This window comes from Solea solea, chromosome 14 (genome assembly GCF_958295425.1).
Source record: "Solea solea chromosome 14, fSolSol10.1, whole genome shotgun sequence".
Classification (NCBI taxonomy): domain Eukaryota; kingdom Metazoa; phylum Chordata; class Actinopteri; order Pleuronectiformes; family Soleidae; genus Solea; species Solea solea.
In genome coordinates, this window is record NC_081147.1 from 15,583,598 (window position 1) to 15,607,208 (window position 23,611).

Sequence of the window (23,611 nt, forward strand, 5' to 3'; positions counted from 1 at the left end):
ACACTGCAATAAAATCACTGACACGCTGAGACTAAATGGGTTGAAATAAAAAAAAAAGACAGGCTGCAGTTTTTCGCCAGCAATAGCTTGACCACATGACTCACGGGCTACAGTCATTGTTCTGCACACACTCAGCTTCATTTTGAACCTGGGGGAAGGAAAATGCTGTGGCTCTATTTCATTTCTGATCCGTGTACATATGAAGAAAACTGGATTTTGTTGCACATTTTATAAAAAAAAAGAAAGACATGCTCACCACATTATTTAGGTTGTATTTAAAAAAAAAAAACCTGAATCCTAAAAATGAAGTTTGCAGATTCTTTAAATGTTAAATTGTAAGTCATGTCCAACGTTGACTGACAAAATGAGGAACTTGCACAACTCAAAACCTTTATTGTGTGCAGTTGCGTGGCAAGCTCACATTGACGTGTCGTGACAGTGTGACAGTCATCGGGTTTTTATGAGGAAAAAAATAAGAAATGTGTTGTGTTTCAAATGTACCTATCATGAGTTCAGGTACAATTATCCAACGTACTGTCTTCAGATTTACTGTGTCATGCACACAATAAAAGGTTAACAGATGAAACACTCCTTAACTATTTTTTTTTTACATTTTCAGTGATCATATTGAGCAAAGTAAGCAGTCACATGGCAAAAAGGAGACTGGATTGTTGCTGCCGGTTTATTACACTTCTCCTCTGTTGTAAATTATTTGCTCAGTTCGAGTTCAGGATCTCAGGCAGCTGGTTAAGGACACGACGCCCATCATGTGCCATAAACATCTATTTTATGGTGCCTTGATTTAGCTGAATAGTAGTTCATGATTGTCAACCTTTAACCCCAAACTATCAAATCAAATGTGTAACCTCTGTCTTCGGATAAAGGCACAGTAAATAACTTTAAGCCACTAAAGTGTTTTCGCTTAACTGCAAAATAGAGAAGTAACGCCTAAATTAAGACATACTGAATACGTCTATTTATAAGTGAACACATTGCACCTTAGAAGAAAAGTTGCAAAGCAATGGTGAAGCAGACACATGGAACAGAGAGGAGCTAATAAAAAAACACAGGTCTTGAATATATCAAACACATTTGTAAGCGTGAAAATCATTCTGTAAAAACTGTGGCTAATGTTGCAGCTGCTGAAGAGTATTAGTGGATAAAAGTGAGCTGAGAAAAATAAACGTGCCCTGCCTGAGAATCAAAGGTTTGACTGAAAACTTGCCACAGGAAAACAGATAACAGGATGTTGTTGAATGTAGCTATGGTTGTAACTTCTAGTGTCAAGAAATAGAAGAGACATCATATTTCAAAAGTAAAAGCATCTTGTGCGTTAGTTTGGCTATAAAATGTGGTCTATCCTTAGAGTGGCAGGCGTGTGCAGAGAAGACTGTAGCGATCAACCTCTGCACACCGGGTTCAAAGTTTTTATTTGCCACAAGCTCAGACAATAAAACCTGGGAATCTTGAATGTGCAGACGAGTCACTAATGACTTGCGGGAATCATCTTGATCGCGTCCTCCCTGAACTCAGTTGCAGACAAATAGCTGCAACCTTTAAGCAACAGATGTTCTCCGTCACACTTTAAATTTAGAAAAGAATAAAATCAGAATGATTAAAGTGACACAGTCAGACTGAAGCTTGTAATTTTCAACCTGACAAAACTAACAGGTTGTTTAAATGTTGTCCATTTAAAAAAGAAAAAAAAATAACAACTTGGATTACATTTTGTTCCTCACAAACGTCTCGTTATTTCAGTGAAGGAGAAAAACCCTGTGAACGACGAAAATCTATGTTGCTAATTCACAGACTTAAGTAATAATAGAAGTCCCTAAATTGTGCTAACCCTAAATAAACCTTGTGGTAAGACTGCAAAGTTCACACATCAAGAAAAGCAGTTCTTAAAAAAAAATTCTTAAATCATGAGTCATAAGAACAAATTATTTTCAAAAGCAATTTTACATCTCGCTTATCTTCACACATAGACACACGACTCGTTCCTCAATTAATCCCACCACGTATGTTTTACATTTACAGTAAATTAAAAGATGATTGACCAACATAAATGCCCTGATGGCACACAGAGACATGACTTTACAGTTTTTTAATAAGGATTTCAAAATGCTTATACGAAAACAAGAATGTGTTAAATTAATGCAACTGTCCCTTTTGATTCTTGACAACCACCTGAGCGTAGACACAGTCGTCTGTAGTTCGTTCAACAGCCTGCTGAGGTCGCTCTGAAATCCTGACTTGTCCGTACTCCACCTCCCCCTCGTCACTCTGCTGTACCTGCCTCCTCTGCACAACCCTGACATCTGCATAGGTTAATTCCTGTTCATCCTCTTCCTCTGCAGAGTGGAAAGTAGTAGCATAGTCACATTCTATTAGATATCACATGACTAAAGAAACTGCTTCCTTCTTTGAAGCTATAGACCACAGACACAGCTTAAAATATTTATTTTTTCTTTTTTTTACCTTTGGCACTTGTTTTCTTTTTCTTCTGAACACAAATGACAGATACACCAAGCACTAAGAGAAGTGCCAGTGCTGAAAGTACACCAGCCATCACTGGCAAATGCTCTGTAAAAGACAAGACGGAGTGAAATCAGTGACACATCACATGTTTTTATGGAGAAAGAAAGAAGAAAAATGATAAAACAACTCATGGACCCACTGCATTAAAGGAGGGTTTTCACTTACTAATGAACCACGGGTCATCACCTCTGGAGGGAGTCACAGTTTGATTGGAGGATGTGATATTATTGGAGAGTGTGACTGACTCTGTCCTCTTACCAGCAGTAGTGTCTGTGACCGTGGTGGGCTCAACACACAGTGTGTTAGTGGCTGCAAACACCCACTGTGATACGTGCGTCCCATTGGATAAGGTGCAGTTGATGAAAACTACGGAAAGATTTAGATCAACATGACTGATGCACAGAGTCATCATGGTCTTCACTGGCAACATCAGCATCTTGTCACATGTTCCCACTCACCACAGGTCGGTATCCTCATGTCTTTGGAGATGTTACTGACGTGATTACTGACTGAGCAGACCAGGAGTCCTGACATGTCCTGTCTCAGAACGATGATGTCAGTGTCCTTATTTCCAGAGAGGAGCTCATCCTGTGTCAGTGTGTGTCCATCCAGAGTCCAACTGTACTGAGGACTGTCCCCCCCTCCCTCAGTGGTGCAGGACATCCTCATCTCTCCCTGGGACAAACACTCATTCACCAACGTGACAGAGGACAAGGGAGCTGAAGGAGAAAACACTCAGATGATTTTGTATGAGATTTACTGAGATATATGAGATTTATCTGTCAATATAATTATGAGCTCTATAAGGCTTTTTCATATTAATAAGTTCAACAGCAGGGAAACAGTTATTTACCTTGAATGGACAAGTTTAGAGTTCGATTCTCTACCGCAGCTCCATTTGAATCTTGAATTTCAAGTGAATATTTGTCACTGTCATTTTTCTGCAGATTACTGATTCTTAATGTCCCATAACTGTCATCAAAGGATAATCTGTTTTTCATCTCAAAAATAGAAAGTGCTTTATTTCTCCAGCGCAAAATTCTTGTTTTGTTTTTCTGCAAAGTAAATCTTGATGGGATTGTGTCCATCAGCCGAATGAACACAGTTCCTCCCACAGCTCCATAACACTGAGCTTCATCCCGTCTGCCATCACAGTGGGTCTCCACACCTGAAAAGAAGAAAAAAAAGATTTTCACAGAAAACAAATACACCACAAAATAAACAAAAAAGTATTTGCAATATTTTTTTTACCAGACTGGACATGAAGCACAAATATCAACCTAATGGGTTTACCAAATCAGTTGTGCATTGACTTCTTATATGAGTACATTTATCATTTATCTCTATTTGTATTAATACAGTCAGTGTGGACAGATTATCGTTGGACCCAGTTTTTTTAGTATACTAGATAGTGCTATTAGAGCACTATATATATATGTATATATATATATATATATCTCCCTTAAACCCCACTTCGCCTTTCTGGCGTTTCAAAATCTATTTATGTATTTACATATTTTTGTATGCAGCCTGTGCCTCCTTCTGTACAGCACTTTGGTTGACTGCTGTCATTTAAAGGTGCTATGGAAATACAGTTTGAGTTGAGTTGAGAGTTGAGATGCAGTGCCCTATAAGATGCCCTTACAACATTGTTGCCTATGGGAGTCCATCTTATCTTAGGGCGCTGTTATGAAGTTCCCTACTGTCCCTACATGACAGTGTCCCAAAGGGTGTCCTTAGAGGAAATGACATTCAGTTCCAGGTTCATGGCTTCCTTTTCTTTGTATGTGTCTACATGTGAGTATGAGATGGGTTGCAGATGTGCATGTTTGATTGAATGACATGAGTGAGTGTCTAGTTGGATCCTGGGAGCCGATTGTTCCTGCACAGGAGGTTCCAGTATGAGAGGCCAGATCTTCTGCACTGGACTTCCCTTGAACCATTCACAGCCAGATTGCCTGCAGACATTTTCTGTTTGTTTTTAATAAACCTTTAAAATGGTGTTTTTCCACCACTACAGTTGCAGCAGCACAGCTCTACTGGGTTTCTTTTTGCTTTTCCATTAGTGATAGAACCTGGTACCTGGTACTTTTTAAGTACCAGCTCTGGCGAGGTTCCAAGCGAGCTGAGCTGAAACTAAAATGTGACGCCAACAGACTGCTGGCCACTGATTGGTCAGAGACTGTCGTCACTGGAAGAGTCAAGAGTACGACATCCGACTCAGGAATCAAACCAAACAATGCCGAAATGTAGATCAATTAAAAACACTCAATAATCCTGAAAACATGAGTTAATCGGCAACATTTAGCAAGCACATTTTCTAAAATCTTAATATTTAGCAGAGGAGTCTGGTGTATTTAGTGACAACACTACTGAAAGCCGGTGATTGTGAGTCGCTTCATAACCCGCTCCGCAGTATTTCAGTTCAGTGACTGTGTTAGATGGAGTCTGTGCTTCGGTCATGCAGGAAGAACTGGCTGAAAACAAAACAAGATTGTACCCACTTTTAATATACGTAGTCCTAATAATGTTTTGGAATGAATGAGAGCGTGTGTGCATTTTTACATTGTATTAGGTTGTGTTATTCTTTTATTTTGAAAAGCCCAGCCAGGGACAGTAGTCGCAAACTAGCCAAGCCGTGCTACAACTGTATAGTGGAAAAGCGCCACTAGTGTGCTGCTGGTGGTTTCTTGAAAGTTGGGAAGAGGGAGTCTCTACATTCTTGTTGTGATCAGGTTTTTGCTGTATAGAAAATGCGCATCTCTGTGATAGAAATGAATTAAACAGTAATGTGTGGATGTCCATATAAAGGTCCACATGCTTCAGTCCCCAGGGCTGGGCTGCCCTTAGCCCCAGTTCGCACATTCGACATGCCTGCCTTAAGCGTATCAGTGGTAGATGCCCTTTTACTTTCCACCCCTGCCCTTCCAAATGTCTGTGTGCGCCACTGTCTGTCAGTAAGATTTTTTTCTTGTAAACAAAGGCTTTTTTCCATTTTAACATGAAAAGCATAGTTGCATTGACGGATGAATCCCACTTCACTGCGTCAGTGTCTGGGTGCTGGCTGTAACACTGTCATGAACGACTAGGACATGTGAACATAAGCATTGTTTTTCCTGCAACAAAAAAAATCTTGTTCCTTCAGTTGAATTCTCTCAGTGGATGGAAAAACATGCTGTTGAATTTAGTATGTATGCTCATATCAAACTGTGGCAGAGATTACAACTATTCCCCGGAGGCCAAGATATATCTAATATTCTGCACAATGCATAAAAGAGATTATTTAGATTTCAGATTTCAAATAATTAGAACCCTTATTTGTTTTTAAGTTGTTTTCTGGAATGGGAAGACATATATGAGATCATTTGATGGTGAATTCATTCAGTAAACTTGTAAATGATAAAAAACCTTCCACAACAAAAAGAATAATAATAACAGTAAAAGCAATAATAAGAAGGAATGATTACACATGATTGGACTGCTCCGAAACATAGATGCATGATAAATATGACATGATAAAGATAAATGCAAGTGTGGAAAAGGCTCACCGTGAGAGACTCCGAGCAGCATCAGCAACAGTGTAAACACAGCTTCCATGTCCTTCCACTGCTCAGCCTCAAGTTTAATCCAGTTTGCAGCTTTCACATGTGCATCCTTGTTGGAGCAGCCTCAGATGAGACTGTGTGAAAACTTCGATCAAAGTGGATGATTGTGTATTCATCTCTTTTTTTCAGTGGGCAAAGAGGCAAGCAGGAAGTGAAATAATTTTCACTTCCCCTTTAACCTTTAAAAAGAAAGGCCTTGGGGTGTGTGTGTGTGTGCACGTGCGTGTGTGTGTGCGAGAGAGAGAGAGACTGAGACAGAGGGAAATTTCCCTTCTTCTTACTGAAAGAGGATTCAAGACGTACTATTTTAAGATGTCCAGTTTTCCCTGAATTAACATTTTCAAAATAGAAACATCGATGTTCAGGTGTCTATTTGTGTCTCTCTACCTCATCGTCCTCAACAGCGGGTGAATATTTCTCTTCTCTGAACATATAATATCAGTGTGAATGTCCATTTCAAGCTCTCAAAATAAGCAGGAAGTCAGACAGACAGACAGACAGACAGATGTTCCTTATATTTGTAGTTGCATGAGCCAGGTCAGCACTAGAGAGGCCACCATTTTGGCTCAATATGCTTACTACAGTAGTCGAGCATCTTTTTGTGTGTGTTCATTTTAACCTCAATGCAACTTTAGGTGGTGTTTCAGAGTGTGTTTCTTCTCTGAGTGGGCATAACCTACGAGGGATTTGCATTGGGGTTTTGGTGCAGAATAATGTACAATTTAAAAAAAAAAATCTCTATTATAAGGTGAAAAAAGGACAGAGACACGTGACTGACTGTGGGACAAAAAAAAGTAATATTCTGGTTTATAGTTTTTATAGTTTTAATTTTCAATGTTTTTGTGTAAATGATGGTTCATTTAATTTTGGTTTAAGTTATATCTGTTGTCACTGCCTCATTTAAAATATAGTAGATTATTGTGTTTTTCTGGTTACTTCAGCTTGGACTGAAGCATAGTCGTTGTATTGTGTCGCCCTCCACTGGTGACTCAATTTAAATACAGGAAAAAGAGGAACTGAAACTTTCTTTTTTTTGAAATTATGTTTTCACTCCCATAACAGACACTACTGTTGTGTAATGTCACATCTGCAATTACCAAAGTCATTTTGCATTTATTATGTTTTTTTATTCTTGTTTTTTTTGTATTATTGTGGTCTTATTTTCTTGTTGTTAGCCATTCCTATTTCAGAGTTTCTTTTTTTTTAATTAACTTTAACAATATTTTATAGTATTTCTGCTCTCAGATAGATTTCCATATACTACAGCATTTCCTCTGACATTCAGTTAGTCTTGTATTTATCTGGTGTGTTCAATTGCCTGTTAAAATTAAAATGTATTTACAATCTTCTGTATCTGTAAAAAAGGATATTTATTTGTTTATGATGTGTATCATTTTATTTGATCTTTGTTTCTCATGTTCTCCACACACAGTTTACTGGACTGTAACATCTCTGTAAGCCAGCAGAGGTAAAAATGAGGTCATTCTTGTATGACTAAACAGGTAGAAAGTGATGGATGTCATTTCTCACACATTACAGTACCTCACTGCTAAAGAAAAAGAACACCAAAACAACTCATTTAAATTTCCTCTTTTTGTTAGAGTAAGAAAGTAAAAAAGGTACTTTTTTTTACAAATACTTATATGACAATTCCTGTTCAGTTTAAATTCAAGTTTCATTTATCATATTGCTTGACTAAATTTGGATTTATATAGTTTTAACTTTACAGCAACTATATAAGTAAAACCAGTATGGAAATCAATAACTACGATGTACAACGTTTTACACCTGAGAGTTGACATCATTAGCATTAAGCAATCTTTGTACTGTAATTTCAATTGTTGTAATTTGACAAAGTACAAATACGGTGTTACTGTACTCAAGTACAAGAATCACATATCTGTACTTTACTTTGTTGTTTATAGTTCTAGCAACTTTAACTTTTACTTCACCACATTTCCTTGAACTATCTTTGTGACTTGTCACTACCAAATAAAAAAAGAAGAAAAACAGTTGGTATTATGGTCTGTATTTATACGAGCTTTGCTTGTCTTGATGAGCTGCTTTACACTACAGTTTTGCCTTTCAGCCATTCACACATCTTTCATATCCATTCACACGCTCCAACATGGGGTTAAGTGTCTTGCTCAAGGACACATATAGACTAGCAGAGCCAGGAATTGAGCCAGAAAAAGCTCTGATATTGAGCTGCTAAAACATCGACATAAAAGGCAGAAGAAGCTTTAGCTTAAAAAAGACATTTGGCTTTAAAAAAACATTTACACACCCTCAAAGACACATGAGTCATCACAGAGAGAGAAGCAAAATAAAATGTTAATCTGCTGCACTTCTCATTTCGACCATGCAGACAGAATTCTCCGGGTCGTCAGCTTTACTGGATTTCTTTTTCTTCCATACAAAATAGACCGTGATGCCAATTAATAAAAGAACTGCCACCGCTGCTCGCAAACCACATATCAGGTGATCTGTTTTAATAAAGAAACACAAAAAATTGTGTCATATTAAGGGCTGCGACAGAGAAGTTGTTTTTTAATAGACCTTATACACTAACACTGCCAGTGTTTTCATAAAGATGGACACAGAAAAATGATAATACAACTCATGGACCCACTGCATTAACTCTTAAATGTACCTATAGACACATTTTCTTAGTTTTTGTCTTTTAAATTCTAGAATGTTTTATTCTTTTTTTCATGCATATTGTTAAAAAATATATGCCAGGTTGTGCATTTTTCAGTGTTTTTTCATGTATTTTTCTTATTTTTAGTCTATTGTAAACAAGGTTAACTAAAATACTCACACTAACACACCTATGGACAAACATGTCCTGATCAAAACCCATTCAAATCACCATTTTTGATGCATCATGACAAAAACTTTAACTAGGGGTTAAAACATTTTCATATTTCATATTTATGATTGATGGTTTAGCAAATAAAGAAGAAAAAATAATAATTTAAGCACATTTGGTGCTCTGGGTGTGTTAATGGTTAATGTGAGTATTTTATAAATAAAAAAATTCATTATTAAATACAAATGTTTAACCAAAATTAATCACAATTAATCGATTTTGAATATATTGAATCGTATATTGAAAATAATTCATTTATTGTGTTTTCTGGACCAGAAAATGAAGGTGCATTAAGGTGGTTTAAAACAATAAAAAAAAAAATGCAATTTTTATAGCTTTTCTGAAGGCGCATCTAAGGGTTAAAGGGAGTTTCCACTTACTAATGAACCACGGGTCATCACCTCTGGAGGGAGTCACAGTTTGATTGGAGGATGTGATATTACTGGAGAGTGTGACTGACTCTGTCCTCTTACCAGCAGAAGGGGGCTCAACACAGAGTGTGTTAGTGGCTGCAAACACCCACTGTGATACGTGCGTCCCATTGGATAAGGTGCAGTTGATGAAGATGAAACCTAGGGAAAGATTTAAATCAACATGACTGATGCACAGAGTCATCATGGTCTTCACTGGCAACATCAGCATCTGGTCACATGTTCCCACTCACCACAGGTCGGTATCCTCATGTCTTTGGAGATGTTACTGACGTGATTACTGACTGAGCAGACCAGGATTCCTGAGACGTTCTGTCTCAGAACGATGATGTCACTGTCCTTATTTCCAGAGAGGAGCTCATCCGGTGTCAGTGTGTGTCCATCCAGAGTCCAACTGTACTGAGGACTGTCCCCCCCTCCCTCACTGATGCAGGACATCCTCATCTCTCCCTGGGACAAACAGTCATTCACCAACGTGACCGAGGACAAGGGAGCTGAAGGAGAAAACACTGTATGAGATATACTGAGATATTATTATTATTATTATTAGTATTATTAATAATATTATTATTAATAATAATAGTAATAATAATACTTAATAAATTCAAGAGCAGGAAACGGATTATTTACCTTGAATGGACAAGTGTAGAGCCAGATTCTCTATCGCAGCTCCACTTGAATTTTGAATTTGAAGTGAATATTTGTCACTGTCATTTTTGTGCAGATTATTGATTCTTAATGTTCCATTACTGAGATAAAAGGAGAATCTGTTTGTCATCACATTAGTAGAAAGTGCTTTATTTTTCCAGCGCAAAATTGGTGTTTTGCTGGTCTGGAAAATAAATTTTGATGGGATTGTGTCCATCAGCTGAATGAACACAGTTCCTCCCACAGCTCCATAGCACTGAGCTCCATCCTGTCTGCCATCACAGTGGGTCTCCATACCTGGACATTTTTGAGGCACAAGTTAGAAACAATTCTCTTCTCTTTTTTTCATAGAGAGAATAACACTGACCATGAGGCTGACAATGTAACTAATGGAGGAAATGTATGCTCCATGTGTAAGATAAGATTTCAATCATGAAACAATGAAATGTTCAAAAGTTTGTTGTCGATGTTTTAGTTTTGTCAAACTATCAAAAGGAGGTTTTGGGATATGGGGTGCCGTTCATAAAGCAGCACATGCTGAAAAGATCTTCAACATTTTGTCACATTTAGCTTCAATGTTTGAAAAAGTGGTGTGAATTTTTGAAAGTCACTTTTTAGCACATTTACAACAATATTTGTTAACTTAGAAATGTATTAAATAGTGAAATCTAAATATTAAATGTTACACCTAAATGTTAAATGTTAAATCTAAATGTTAAATCTAAATCTAAATGCTAAATATAAATATAAATATAAATATAAATATAAATATAAATATAAATATAAATATAAATATAAATTTAAATGCTAAATGTAAATGTTAAATCTAAATGCTAAATATAAATATAAATCTAAATGTTAAATCTAAATGCTGAATACAAATCTTTCGGGTGAAACTAAATATTTAGCTAATATGCTGTTTTACTTCAAATCACACTGCTGGTAACCGGAAGTACCAAAATAAAAGCTCGAGGAGGTCAGCTTTTTAAACACAAGTATCTAATGCCAGAGACGTCTGAGCCAGCGGATCATTTCACAGGACAGGCGAGGTAACGCTGCTCTGTGCCGGCCACAGATTGATCACCGCCAACAAAGTTGCTGCCAAAATGAATACATCATATCTTAATACACAAACCACATTTTGGAATTCTAAATAATGTTGAAGTTAGTTTCAGCATGAGCTGCTTCACAAACAGCACCCCATACACTCCTGGTCGCCCTTCATACTTCCTGATTCTGATTAGAGATCTTTTCAAGTGAAATCCTTTGCAGAGCACTTCAAATCTGTATATGGTATAATCTTTAATCTAGGTTTAAAGGCCTTGTTATAGAAAACTGCATTTTTAAACAAAGTTTCTGCATTGTGGGTGTGTGCTATGCATTATTTTCAGTGAACTGTCTTGGCCAGGCCATAAAAGTGATTTATGACTTATGATCTGTGAAAGAATTTATTTTATCAGTTCCTTCTGTCCAAGTTATTCTGTGGCCTGGTTCAGTGTGGCTATCGTTTATAACTAATTCTGGAGAAACGTGAAACACAAATCAAATATTAATGCTAATGAAATAATGAAAAAGCTCACCATGAGCCATTCTGAGTAGCATCACCAAGAGTCCAAACACAGCTTCCATGTTTCCTCAGTGTTCAGCCTTCAGCTTTCAGACAGACTCGTTCACCCCAAAGGCAAAAATGCACACATCACACTGACCACTCTGACACAAGGGAATTGAAGAAACGTTTTTTTCCGTATATAACTCAGAGGAAGCCGTGGTCGGAACTGAGAAGACTAAAAGTAACAGGTGAACACACACAGCACAAGTTATTATGTAGTACTGCTGTTATTCACTGCATTCAAATGAAAAGTGAAATTCAAGAGAATCCAATGCAACTTCATGGTAAAATCTTTTAATGTTAGCTGGGTAGGTTCATATACAAAATGTGTGCTTGTATGCGCTTATAGTCAAGTCTCCGGTTTATCGTCAGATCACTTCAGGTCTTCAATGGTCACAATTCATGATTCAGGAAATTATAATGTTGTACAATTTGTATAGAAAGAGGTCGCTCTGAAATCCTGACTTGTCCGTACTCCACCTCCCCCTCGTCACTCTGCTGTACCTGCCTCCTCTGCACAACCCTGACATCTGTATAGGTTAATTCCTGATCATCCTCTTCCTCTGCAGAGTGGAAAGTAGTAGCATAGTCACATTCTATTAGATATCACGTGACTAAAGAAACTGGTTTCTTCTTTGAAGCTATAGACCACAGATACAGGATTGTCTTCTTGTTATCTTTGGCACTTGTTTTCTTTTTCTTCTGAACACAAATGACAGATACACCAAGCACTAAGAGAAGTACCAGTGCTGAAAGTACACCAGCCATCACTGGCAAATGCTCTGTAAAAGACAAGACAGAGTGAAATCAGTGACACATCACATGTTTTTATGGAGAAAGAAAGAAGAAAAATGATAAAACAACTCATGGACCCACTGCATTAAAGGAGGGGTTTTCACTTACTAATGAACCACAGGTCATCACCTCTGGAGGGAGTCACAGTTTGACTGGAGGATGTGATATTATTGGAGAGTGTGACTGACTCTGTCCTCTTACCAGCAGTAGTGTCTGTGACCGTGGTGGGCTCAACACACAGTGTGTTAGTGGCTGCAAACACTTGAATGGACAAGTGTAGAGCCCGATTCTCTATCATCACTCCATTTGAATTTTGAATTTCAAGTGAATATTTGTCACTGTCATTTTTGTGCAGATTACTGATTGTAAATGTTCCATTACTGGGATCAAAGGAGGATCTATTTTTCAACACATAAATAGAAACTGCTTTATTTTTCCAGCGCAAAATTCTTGTTTTGCTTTTCTGAAAAGTAAATCTTGGTGGGATTGTGTCCATCAGCCGAATGAACACAGTTCCTCCGACAGCTCCATAACACTGAGCTCCATCCTGTCTGCCATCACAGTGGGTCTCCACACCTGAAAAGAAGAAAAAAATGGTTTTCACAGAAAACTAAATAAACCACAAAACAAACAAACAAAAAAAGTATTTGCAGTATTTCCTTTACCAGACTGGACATAAGCGCAAATATCAAAATTAACAAAATCTTGTTCCTTCAGTTGAATTCTCTCAGTGGATGGAAACACATGCTGTTGGATTTAGAATGTATGATCATATCAAACTTTGGCAGAGATTACAACTATTCTCAGGAGGCCAAAATATCTAATATTCTGCACAATGCATAAGAGATTATTTAGATTTCAGATTTTCAATTATTATTACCCTCATTTGTTTTTAACTTTGTTTTCTGGTAGGTGAAGATATGAGATCATTTGATGGTGAATTAATTTAGGGTTATTAAATGTGAGAACTGTAAATGATAAAAAAAACTTTCCATAACCAAAAAAATAACAGTAAAGGCAAGAATAAGAAGGAATGATTATGCATGATTGGATTGCTCCAAAACATAGATATAGAAATACAAGTGTGGGGGGAGCTCACCGTGAGAGACTCCGAGCAGCATCAGCAACAGTCCAAACACAGCTTCCATGTCCTTCCACTGCTCAGCCTCCAGTTTGATCCAGTTTGCAGCTTTCACATGTGTCCAGATTTTTACTAAACTGATCCTTTCAGCTCCATAAAACCAGAACAAGTACGACGGGAACAACTCGAGTGTCTTTATGAAGTTTTATTACACACACACACACAGTTAGGTTGTACATCGACAAATCGTACAAGTTCTGATGATTAGTAGTTAGACAGAGGTAAACATATAACAAAGGGGCTTTGATAGCAAAGCTGTGATGACAAACTGCACTTTAATGACGACAGTGCTTTGATAGTGTCATAGATAATAGATAACATAGATAACAACTGTGCTTTGATTACGAACAGCACATGCTCCAAACACACAGACTGGAGGTTATCTTAATCCTGATATCTATCACATATAACAATAAATAGAGTAATAGTTTTGCCTGTTGGAAAGTTCTACAATGTGCATGCTTGTTATGAGCATGTGTGAAAACTTCGATCAAAGTGGACGATGGTGTATTTGTCTCTTTTTTTCCGTGGGCAAAAAGGCAAGCAGGAAGTGGTGGGGTAGCACAGTGGTGAACACCAGTCCTCCGTGTGAAGAGACATCATGGTCACAAGTTATTATTCAAGTGGAATAATGTTCACTTCCATTAACCTTTACAAAGTAAGGCCTGTACATGTGTGTGTGAGAGAGAGATACTGAGACAGAATGAAACTGCCCTTCTTACTGGAAGAGGATTTTTAGATATACTATTTTAAAAATGTCCAGTTTTCCCTGAATTAACATTTACAAAATAGAAACAATGATGTCCAGGTGTCTATTTGTGTCTCTCTACCTCATCGTCCAGAACAGTGGGTGAATATTGCTCTTCTCTGAACATATAATATCAGAGCAAATGTCCATTATGTCCAGGTCAGCACTACAGAGGCCACCATTTTGCACCGCTATGCTTACAACAACCCACAAGGGACAAACTAAACAGTTTTGAGATTGAATGCTAACTGAAGGCGACATAGATTCTTCAACACACTTGGAAGGGAAGGGTGAGGTGAGAGATATTCAGCTGCATGCATTTTACACACTGTACCTTTAAACTGTCCCATATTGTATTTTATTATTTTGTTTAAATTACACACAATAGTCGAGCATCTTTTTGTGTGTGTTCATTTAACTTCACAGCAACTTTAGGTGGTGTTTCAGAGTATCAGGATCACCACGGGATTTTATTTAGCTGGTTACTTCAGCTTGGACTGAAGCATAGTAGTTGTATTATGTCGCCCTCCACTGGTGACTCAATTTAAATACACGAGAGGAACTGACACTTATTTCTAGAATAATTACGTTTTTCACTGCCACATCACATCTGCACTTATCATAGTCATTCTGCATTTATTATGGTTGTTATTCTTGTTTTTTGTTTTTTTTTTGGGGGGGGGGGGGGGGGTTGTTAGAAATTCCTATTTTAGAGTTGGTTTTTAAAATTAATTTTAACAGTATTTTATAATATTTCTGCTCTCTGATAGATTTCCATAAACTACAGCATTTCCTCTGACATTCAATTGACTGTTAAAATTTAAAGGATTAATACAATCTTCTGTATCTTTAAAAGAAAAGGATATGTATTTGTTCATGCTGTGTATCATATTATTTGATCATTGTTTCTCCTGAGAGTTTTTCATGTTCTCCACACACAGTTTGACTGAACCATAACGTCTCTGTAACCCAGCAGAGTTAAGAATGAGGTTATTCTTGTATGACTAAACAGGTATTTTACCTAAAGTGACAGATGTCATTTGTATAGAATGTTTGTATATGTAAACGTGTAAATGTGCATAGATCAGTGGACACTCGGAAAAACAGAGGGTCCATTTTGACATGTTTTAGCAGGACGGTGTAACTGATGGCGGCTCTGATCCGTCAATCTTAGTCAGACAGTTACACATAACCATAACACCTGTGGTTTTCCTGCTGTGTCATGTCAAAATAGCTTCTGTGCAAAGAAACCCTTGAGGTCTCATGTGTGCACAGTATTAAATCTTCATTCAGTCAAAGCAAGATGTCCACATGACGAGACACCTATGATCACAGATACACATTTAATTTATAATTAAGGTTTAACGCTGATTAACTTAAAGCTTGCTCAGAAAATGACTTATTATTGAAATCAGCTGCCTCCATAGCTGAAAATATCCACCCCAAAACACACGTTTACCTTTGAAAGTTAATATAAAATAAGCAATTGTTACTTAACTATGAGAGTATGTAGGTATACATATACATATGTGTATATATATATATATATATATATATATATATATATATATATATATATATATATACAGTATTTATATACACATCTATATGTATGTGTGTGGGTGTGTGTATGAGAGAGAGTGTAAAACCGAAACGCAGCCTGATTACAATCACTTTTGTAAAGGAGAAAAACTATGTGAACAACTATGGCTTTTAAAAAATCCTCTGCTGCTAACTCAGTTTTAAGTAATAATAGAATGTCTCCATTTAAGTTAGTTTGCACATAAGCCGTGCAAACCTTAAATTTTAGTTCTTAAAAAAGCAAATTTACATTTCTCTTATCTTCACACATACACACACGACTCAATCCTCAACTAATCACCTCCACATTGGTTTTACATTTACAGTAAACTCAAACAAGTTAAAAGATGATTGACCAACATAAATGCCCTGATGGCACACAGAGACATGACTTTACAGTTTTTTAACAAGGATTTCAAAATGCTGAAACATTAAGGGAGACATGAAAACAAGGTGTGTTAAATTTATGCAACTGTCCCCTTTGATTCTTGACAACCACCTGAGCGTAGACACAGTCGTCTGTAGTTCGTTCAACAGCCCGCTGAGGTCACTCTGAAATCCTGATCATACTCCACCTCCCCCTCGTCACTCTGCTGTACCTGCCTCCTCTGCACAACCCTGACATCTGTATAGGTTAATTCCTGATCATCCTCTTCCTCTGCAGAGTGGAAAGTAGTAGCATAGTCACATTCTATTAGATATCACATGACTAAAGAAACTGCTTCCTTCTTTGAAGCTATAGACCACAGACACAGCTTAAAATATATTTTCTTCTCTTTTTTTTACCTTTGGCACTTGTTTTCTTTTTCTTCTTAACACAAATGACAGATACACCAAGCACTAAGAGAAGTACCAGTGCTGAAAGTACACCAGCCATCACTGGCAAATGCTCTGTAAAAGACAAGACAGAGTGCAATCAGTGACACATCACAAGGAGGGTTTTCACTTACTAATGAACCACGAGTCATCACCTCTGGAGGGAGTCACAGTTTGACTGGAGGATGTGATATTATTGGAGAGTGTGACTAACTCTGTCCTCTTACCAGCAGTAGTGTCTGTGACCGTGGTGGGCTCAACACACAGTGTGTTAGTGGCTGCAAACACCCACTGTGATACGTGCGTCCCATTGGATAAGGTGCAGTTGATGAAAACTACAGAAAGATTTAGATCAACATGACTGATGCACAGTCATCATGGTCTTCACTGGCAACATCAGCATCTTGTCACATGTTCCCACTCACCACAGGTCGCTATCCTCATGTCTTTGGAGATGTTAGTGACGTGATTACTGACTGAGCAGACCAGGAGTCCTGACACGTTCTGTCTCAGAACGATGATGTCAGTGTCCTTATTTCCAGAGAGGAGCTCATCCTGTGTCAGTGTGTGTCCATCCAGAGTCCAACTGTACTGAGGACTGTCCCCCCCTCCCTCAGTGGTGCAGGACATCCTCATCTCTCCCTGGGACAAACACTCATTCACCAACGTGACAGAGGACAAGGGAGCTGAAGGAGAAAACACTCGGATGATTCTGTATGAGATTTACTGAGATATATGAGATTTATCTGTCAATATAATTCTGAGCTCTATAAGGCTTTTTCATATTAATAAATTCAACAGCAGGGAAACAGTTATTTACCTTGAATGGACAAGTTTAGAGTCCGATTCTCTACCGCAGCTCCATTTGAATCTTGAATATCAAGTGAATATTTGTCACTGTCACTTTTCTGCAGATTATTGATTCTTAATGTTCCTTTACTGTCATCAAAGGATAATCTGTTTTTCATCACATAAATAGAAAGTGTTTTATTTTTCCAGCGCAAAATTCTTGTTTTGTTTTTCTGCAAAGTAAATCTTGGTGGGATTATGTCCATCAGCTGAATGAACACAGTTTCTCCCACAGCTCCATAACAATGAGTTCCATTTCGTCTGCCATCACAGTGGGTCTCCACACCTGAAAAGAAGAAAAAAAAGATTTATACACCACAAAACGAACAAAAAAGTATTTGCAATATTTTTTTTACCAGACTGGACATGAAGCACAAATATCAACCTAATGGGTTTACCAAATCAGTTGTGCATTGACTTCATATACGAGTACATTTTTCATTTATCTCTATTTGTATTAATACAGTCAGTGTGGACAGATTATCATTTGACCCAGTTTTTTAGTATACTAGATAGTGCTATTAAAGCACTATATATATATATATTTTATTTTTTTTTTATATATATATATATATATATATCCCTTAAACCCCACTTCGCCTCTCTGGTATTTTAAAATCTATTTATGTATTTACATATTTTTGTATGCAACCTGTGCCTCCTTCTGTACAACACTTTGGTTGACTGCTGTCATTTAAAGGTGCTATGGAAATACAGTTTGAGTTGAGTTGAGAGTTGAGATGCAGTGCCCTATAAGATGCCCTTACAACATTGTTGCCTATGGGAGTCCATCTTATCTTAGGGCACTGTTATGAAGTTCCCTACTGTCCCTACATGACAGTGTCCCAAAGGGTGTCCTTAGAGGAAATGACATTCAGCTCCAGGTTCATGGCTTCCTTTTCTTTGTATGTGTCTACATGTGAGTAGGAGATGGGTTGCAGATGTGCATGTTTGATTGAATGACATGAGTGAGTGTCTAGTTGGATCCTGGGAGCCGATTGTTCCTGCACAGGAGGTTCCAGTATGAGAGGCCAGATCTTCTGCACTGGACTTCCCTTGAACCATTCACAGCCAGATTGCCTGCAGACATTTTCTGTTTGTTTATATAAAATATAAACCTTTAAAATGGTGTTTTTCCACCACTACAGTTGCAGCAGCACGGCTCTACTGGATTTCTTTTTGCTTCTCCATTAGTGATAGAACCTGGTACCTGGTACTTTTTAAGTACCAGCTCTGGCGAGGTTCCAAGCGAGCTGAGCCGATACTAAAATGTGACGTCGACAGACTGCTGGCCACTGATTGGTCAGAGACTGTCGTCACTGGAAGAGTCAAGAGTACGACATCAGACTCAGGAATCAAACCAAACAATGCCAAAATGTAGATCAATCAAAAACACTCAAAAATCCTGAAAACATGAGATCTTAATATTTAGCAGAGGAGTCTGGTGTATTTAGTGACAACACTACTGAAAGCCGGCGATTGTGAGTCGCATCATAACCCGCTCCGCAGTATTTCAGTTCAGTGACTGTGTTAGATGGAGTCTGTGCTCCGGTCATGCAGGAAGAACTGGCTGAAAACAAAACAAGATTGTACCCACTTTTAATATACGTAGTCTTAATAATGTTTTGGAGTGTATGAGAGCGTGTGTGCATTTTTACATTGTATTAGGTAGATGAGAATTAGGTCTTATATATTGGTGTTTATACTCCCTTATATTGTAATTTTTACTGTACATGTGTTATTCTTTTATTTTGAAAAGCCCAGCCAGGGACAGTAGTCGCAAACTAGCCAAGCCGTGCTACAACTGTATAATGGAAAAGCGCCACTAGTGTGCTGCTGGTGGTTTCTTGAAAGTTGGGAAGAGGGAGTCTCTACATTCTTGTTGTGATCAGGTTTTTGCTGTATAGAAAATGCGCATCTCTGTGATAGAAATGAATTAAACAGTAATGTGTGGAGGTCCATATAAAGGTCCACATGCTTCAGTCCCCAGGGCCGGGCTGCCCTTAGCCCCAGTTCGCACATTCGACATGCCTGCCTTAAGCGTATCAGTGGTAGATGCCCTTTTACTTTCCACCCCTGCCCTTCCAAATGTCTGTGTGCGCCACTGTCTGTCAAGTGTGGAAAAGGCTCACCGTGAGAGACTCCGAGCAGCATCAGCAACAGTGTAAACACAGCTTCCATGTCCTTCCACTGCTCAGCCTCAAGTTTAATCCAGTTTGCAGCTTTCACATGTGCATCCTTGTTGGAGCAGCCTCAGATGAGACTGTGTGAAAACTTCGATCAAAGTGGATGATTGTGTATTCGTCTCTTTTTTTCCGTGGGCAAAAAGGCAAGCAGGAAGTGGTGGGGTAGCACAGTGGTGAACACCGGTCCTCCGTGTGAAGAGACATCATGGTCACAAGTTATTATTCAAGTGGAATAATGTTCACTTCCATTAACCTTTACAAAGTAAGGCCTGTACATGTGTGTGTGTGAGAGAGATACTGAGACAGAATGAAACTGCCCTTCTTACTGGAAGAGGATTTTTAGATATACTATTTTAAAATGTCCAGTTTTCCCTGAATTAACATTTACAAAATAGAAACAATGATGTCCAGGTGTCTATTTGTGTATCTCTACCTCATCGTCCAGAACAGTGGGTGAATATTGCTCTTCTCTGAACATATAATATCAGAGCAAATGTCCATTATGTCCAGGTCAGCACTACAGAGGCCACCATTTTGCACCGCTGTGCTTACAACAACCCACAAGGGACAAACTAAACAGTTTTGAGATTGAATGCTAACTGAAGGCGACATAGATTCTTCAACACACTTGGAAGGGAAGGGTGAGGTGAGAGATATTCAGCTGCATGCATTTTACACACTGTACCTTTAAACTGTCACATATTGTATTTTATTATTTTGCTTAAATTACACACAGTAGTCGAGCATCTTTTTGTGTGAGTTCATTTAACTTCACAGCAACTTTAGGTGGTGTTTCAGAGGATCAGGATCACCACAGGATTTTATTTAGCTGGTTACTTCAGCTTGGACTGAAGCATAGTAGTTGTATTATGTCGCCCTCCACTGGTGACTCAATTTAAATACACGAGAGGAACTGACACTTATTTCTAGAATAATTACGTTTTTCACTGCCACATCACATCTGCACTTATCATAGTCATTCTGCATTTATTATGGTTGTTATTCTTGTTTTTTGTTTTTTTGGGGGGGGGGGGGTTGTTGTTAGAAATTCATATTTTAGAGTTGGTTTTTAAAATTAACTTTAACAGTATTTTATAATATTTCTGCTCTGATAGATTTCCATAAACTACAGCATTTCCTCTGACATTCAATTGACTGTTAAAATTTAAAGGATTAATACAATCTTCTGTATCTTTAAAAGAAAAGGATATGTATTTGTTTATGCTGTGTATCATATTATTTGATCATTGTTTCTCCTGAGAGTTTTTCATGTTCTCCACACACAGTTTCACTGAACCATAACGTCTCTGTAACCCAGCAGAGTTAAGAATGAGGTTATTCTTGTATGACTAAACAGGTATTTTACCTAAAGTGACAGATGTCATTTGTATAGAATGTTTGTATATGTAAACGTGTAAATGTGCATTGATCAGTGGACACTCGGAAAAACAGAGGGTCCATTTTGACATGTTTTAGCAGGAAGGTGTAACTGATGGCGGCTCTGATCAGTCAATCTTAGTCAGACAGTTACACATAACCATAACACCTGTGGTTTTCCTGCTGTGTCATGTCAAAATAGCTTCTGTGCAAAGAAACCCTTGAGGTCTCATGTGTGCACAGTATTAAATCATCATTCAGACAAAGCAAGATGTCCACATGACGAGACACCTATGATCACAGATACACGTTTAATTTATAATTAAGGTTTAACACTGATTAACTTAAAGCTTGCTCAGAAAATGACTTATTATTGAAATCAGCTGCCTCCACAGCTGAAAATATCCACCCCAAAACACACGTTTACCTTTGAAAGTTAATATAAAATAAGCAATTGTTACTTAACTATGGGAGTATGTAGGTATACATATATATATATATACAGTATATATATACATCTATATGTATGTGTGTGTGTGTGTGTGTGGGTGTGTGTATGAGAGAGTGTAAAACCGTAATGCAGCCTGATTACAGTCACTTTCGTAAAGGGGAAAAACTATGTGAACAACTATGGCTTTTAAAAAATCCTCTGCTGCTAACTCACAGTTTTAAGTAATAATAGAATGTCTCCATTTAAGTTAGTTTGCACATAAGCCGTGCAAACCTTAAATATTAGTTCTCTACCAGAAAATGATCGCCATGAAATGATGAACCACGATAAACCATTTGGTAAGACTGCAAAGTTCTTAAATAATGGGAAAAAATTCTTGTTAAAAGCAAATTTACATTTCTCTTATCTTCACACATACACACACGACTCAATCCTCAACTAATCACCTCCACATTGGTTTTACATTTACAGTAAACTCAAACAAGTTAAAAGATGATTGACCAACATAAATGCCCTGATGGCACACAGAGACATGACTTTACAGTTTTTTAACAAGGATTTCAAAATGCTGAAACATTAAGGGAGACATGAAAACAAGAATGTGTTAAATTAATGCAACTGTCCCTTTTGATTCTTGACAACCACCTGAGCGTAGACACAGTCGTCTGTAGTTCGTTCAACAGCCTGCTGAGGTCACTCTGAAATCCTGACTTGTCCGTACTCCACCTCCCCCTCGTCACTCTGCTGTCCCTGCCTCCTCTGCACAACCCTGACATCTGTATAGGTTAATTCCTGATCATCCTCTTCCTCTGCAGAGTGGAAAGTAGTAGCATAGTCACATTCTATTAGATATCACATGACTAAAGAAACTGCTTCCTTCTTTGAAGCTACAGACCACAGACACAGCTTAAAAAAAAAAAATTTTCTTTTTTTTACCTTTGGCACTTGTTTTCTTTTTCTTCTGAACACAAATGACAGATACACCAAGCACTAAGAGAAGTACCAGTGCTGAAAGTACAGCAGCCATCACTGGCAAATGCTCTGTAAAAGACAAGACAGAGTGAAATCAGTGACACATCACATGTTTTTATGGAGAAAGAAAGAAGAAAAATGATAAAACAACTCATGGACCCACTGCATTAAAGGAGGGTTTTCACTTACTAATGAACCACGAGTCATCACCTCTGGAGGGAGTCACAGTTTGACTGGAGGATGTGATATTATTGGAGAGTGTGACTGACTCTGTCCTCTTACCAGCAGTAGTGTCTGTGACCGTGGTGGTTTCAACACACAGTGTGTTAGTGGCTGCAAACACCCACTGTGATACGTGCGTCCCATTGGATAAGGTGCAGTTGATGAAAACTACAGAAAGATTTAGATCAACATGACTGATGCACAGAGTCATCATGGTCTTCACTGGCAACATCAGCATCTTGTCACATGTTCCCACTCACCACAGGTCGCTATCCTCATGTCTTTGGAGATGCTACTGACGTGATTACTGACTGAGCAGACCAGGAGTCCTGACACGTTCTGTCTCAGAACGATGATGTCAGTGTCCTTATTTCCAGAGAGGAGCTCATCCTGTGTCAGTGTGTGTCCATCCAGAGTCCAACTGTACTGAGGACTGTCCCCCCCTCCCTCAGTGGTGCAGGACATCCTCATCTCTCCCTGGGACAAACACTCATTCACCAACGTGACAGAGGACAAGGGAGCTGAAGGAGAAAACACTCAGATGATTCTGTATGAGATTTACTGAGATATATGAGATTTATCTGTCAATATAATTCTGAGCTCTATAAGGCTTTTTCATATTAATAAATTCAACAGCAGGGAAACAGTTATTTACCTTGAATGGACAAGTTTAGAGTCTGAGTCTCTACCACAGCTCCATTTGAATCTTGAATATCAAGTGAATATTTGTCACTGTCATTTTTCTGAAGATTATTGATTCTTAATGTTCC

General features: G+C 38.0%; 3 protein-coding genes across 5 annotated transcripts; all 3 read right to left on the reverse strand.

Annotated features, from left to right (window-relative positions):
• Positions 1-373: 373 nt before the first annotated feature.
• LOC131473023 (uncharacterized) lies at positions 374-6,275 on the reverse strand. 2 transcript variants are annotated; one of them, XM_058650544.1, is made up of 6 exons: positions 6,087-6,275; positions 3,392-3,706; positions 2,997-3,257; positions 2,797-2,904; positions 2,479-2,583; positions 374-2,351 (listed from the first exon to the last, which is right to left on the reverse strand). In XM_058650544.1, the coding sequence occupies exons 1-6, from the start codon at positions 6,133-6,135 to the stop codon at positions 2,152-2,154; spliced, it is 1,038 nt and encodes a 345-aa protein (XP_058506527.1). In that variant the 5' UTR covers positions 6,136-6,275; the 3' UTR covers positions 374-2,151. The 2 variants fall into 2 exon arrangements, with proteins under 2 accessions (XP_058506527.1, XP_058506526.1); XM_058650543.1 differs by having other exon boundaries at positions 2,704-2,904.
• Positions 6,276-7,818: 1,543 nt separating this feature from the next.
• On the reverse strand, positions 7,819-14,609 carry LOC131472950 (uncharacterized). Its single transcript, XM_058650453.1, has 7 exons — positions 13,598-14,609; positions 12,607-13,074; positions 11,675-12,485; positions 10,077-10,391; positions 9,680-9,940; positions 9,396-9,587; positions 7,819-8,629 (listed from the first exon to the last, which is right to left on the reverse strand). Exons 3-7 carry the CDS (start codon positions 11,721-11,723, stop codon positions 8,478-8,480), a joined length of 969 nt encoding a protein of 322 aa, XP_058506436.1. The 5' UTR covers positions 11,724-12,485; positions 12,607-13,074; positions 13,598-14,609; the 3' UTR covers positions 7,819-8,477.
• A 1,883-nt stretch (positions 14,610-16,492) lies between these two features.
• On the reverse strand, positions 16,493-19,913 carry LOC131472949 (uncharacterized). Of its 2 annotated transcripts, none has more exons than XM_058650452.1 (6): positions 19,766-19,913; positions 17,605-17,919; positions 17,210-17,470; positions 17,012-17,119; positions 16,755-16,859; positions 16,493-16,626 (listed from the first exon to the last, which is right to left on the reverse strand). In XM_058650452.1, the coding sequence occupies exons 1-6, from the start codon at positions 19,812-19,814 to the stop codon at positions 16,499-16,501; spliced, it is 966 nt and encodes a 321-aa protein (XP_058506435.1). In that variant the 5' UTR covers positions 19,815-19,913; the 3' UTR covers positions 16,493-16,498. The 2 variants fall into 2 exon arrangements, with proteins under 2 accessions (XP_058506435.1, XP_058506434.1); XM_058650451.1 differs by having other exon boundaries at positions 16,919-17,119.
• Between the last annotated feature and the right edge of the window lie 3,698 nt (positions 19,914-23,611).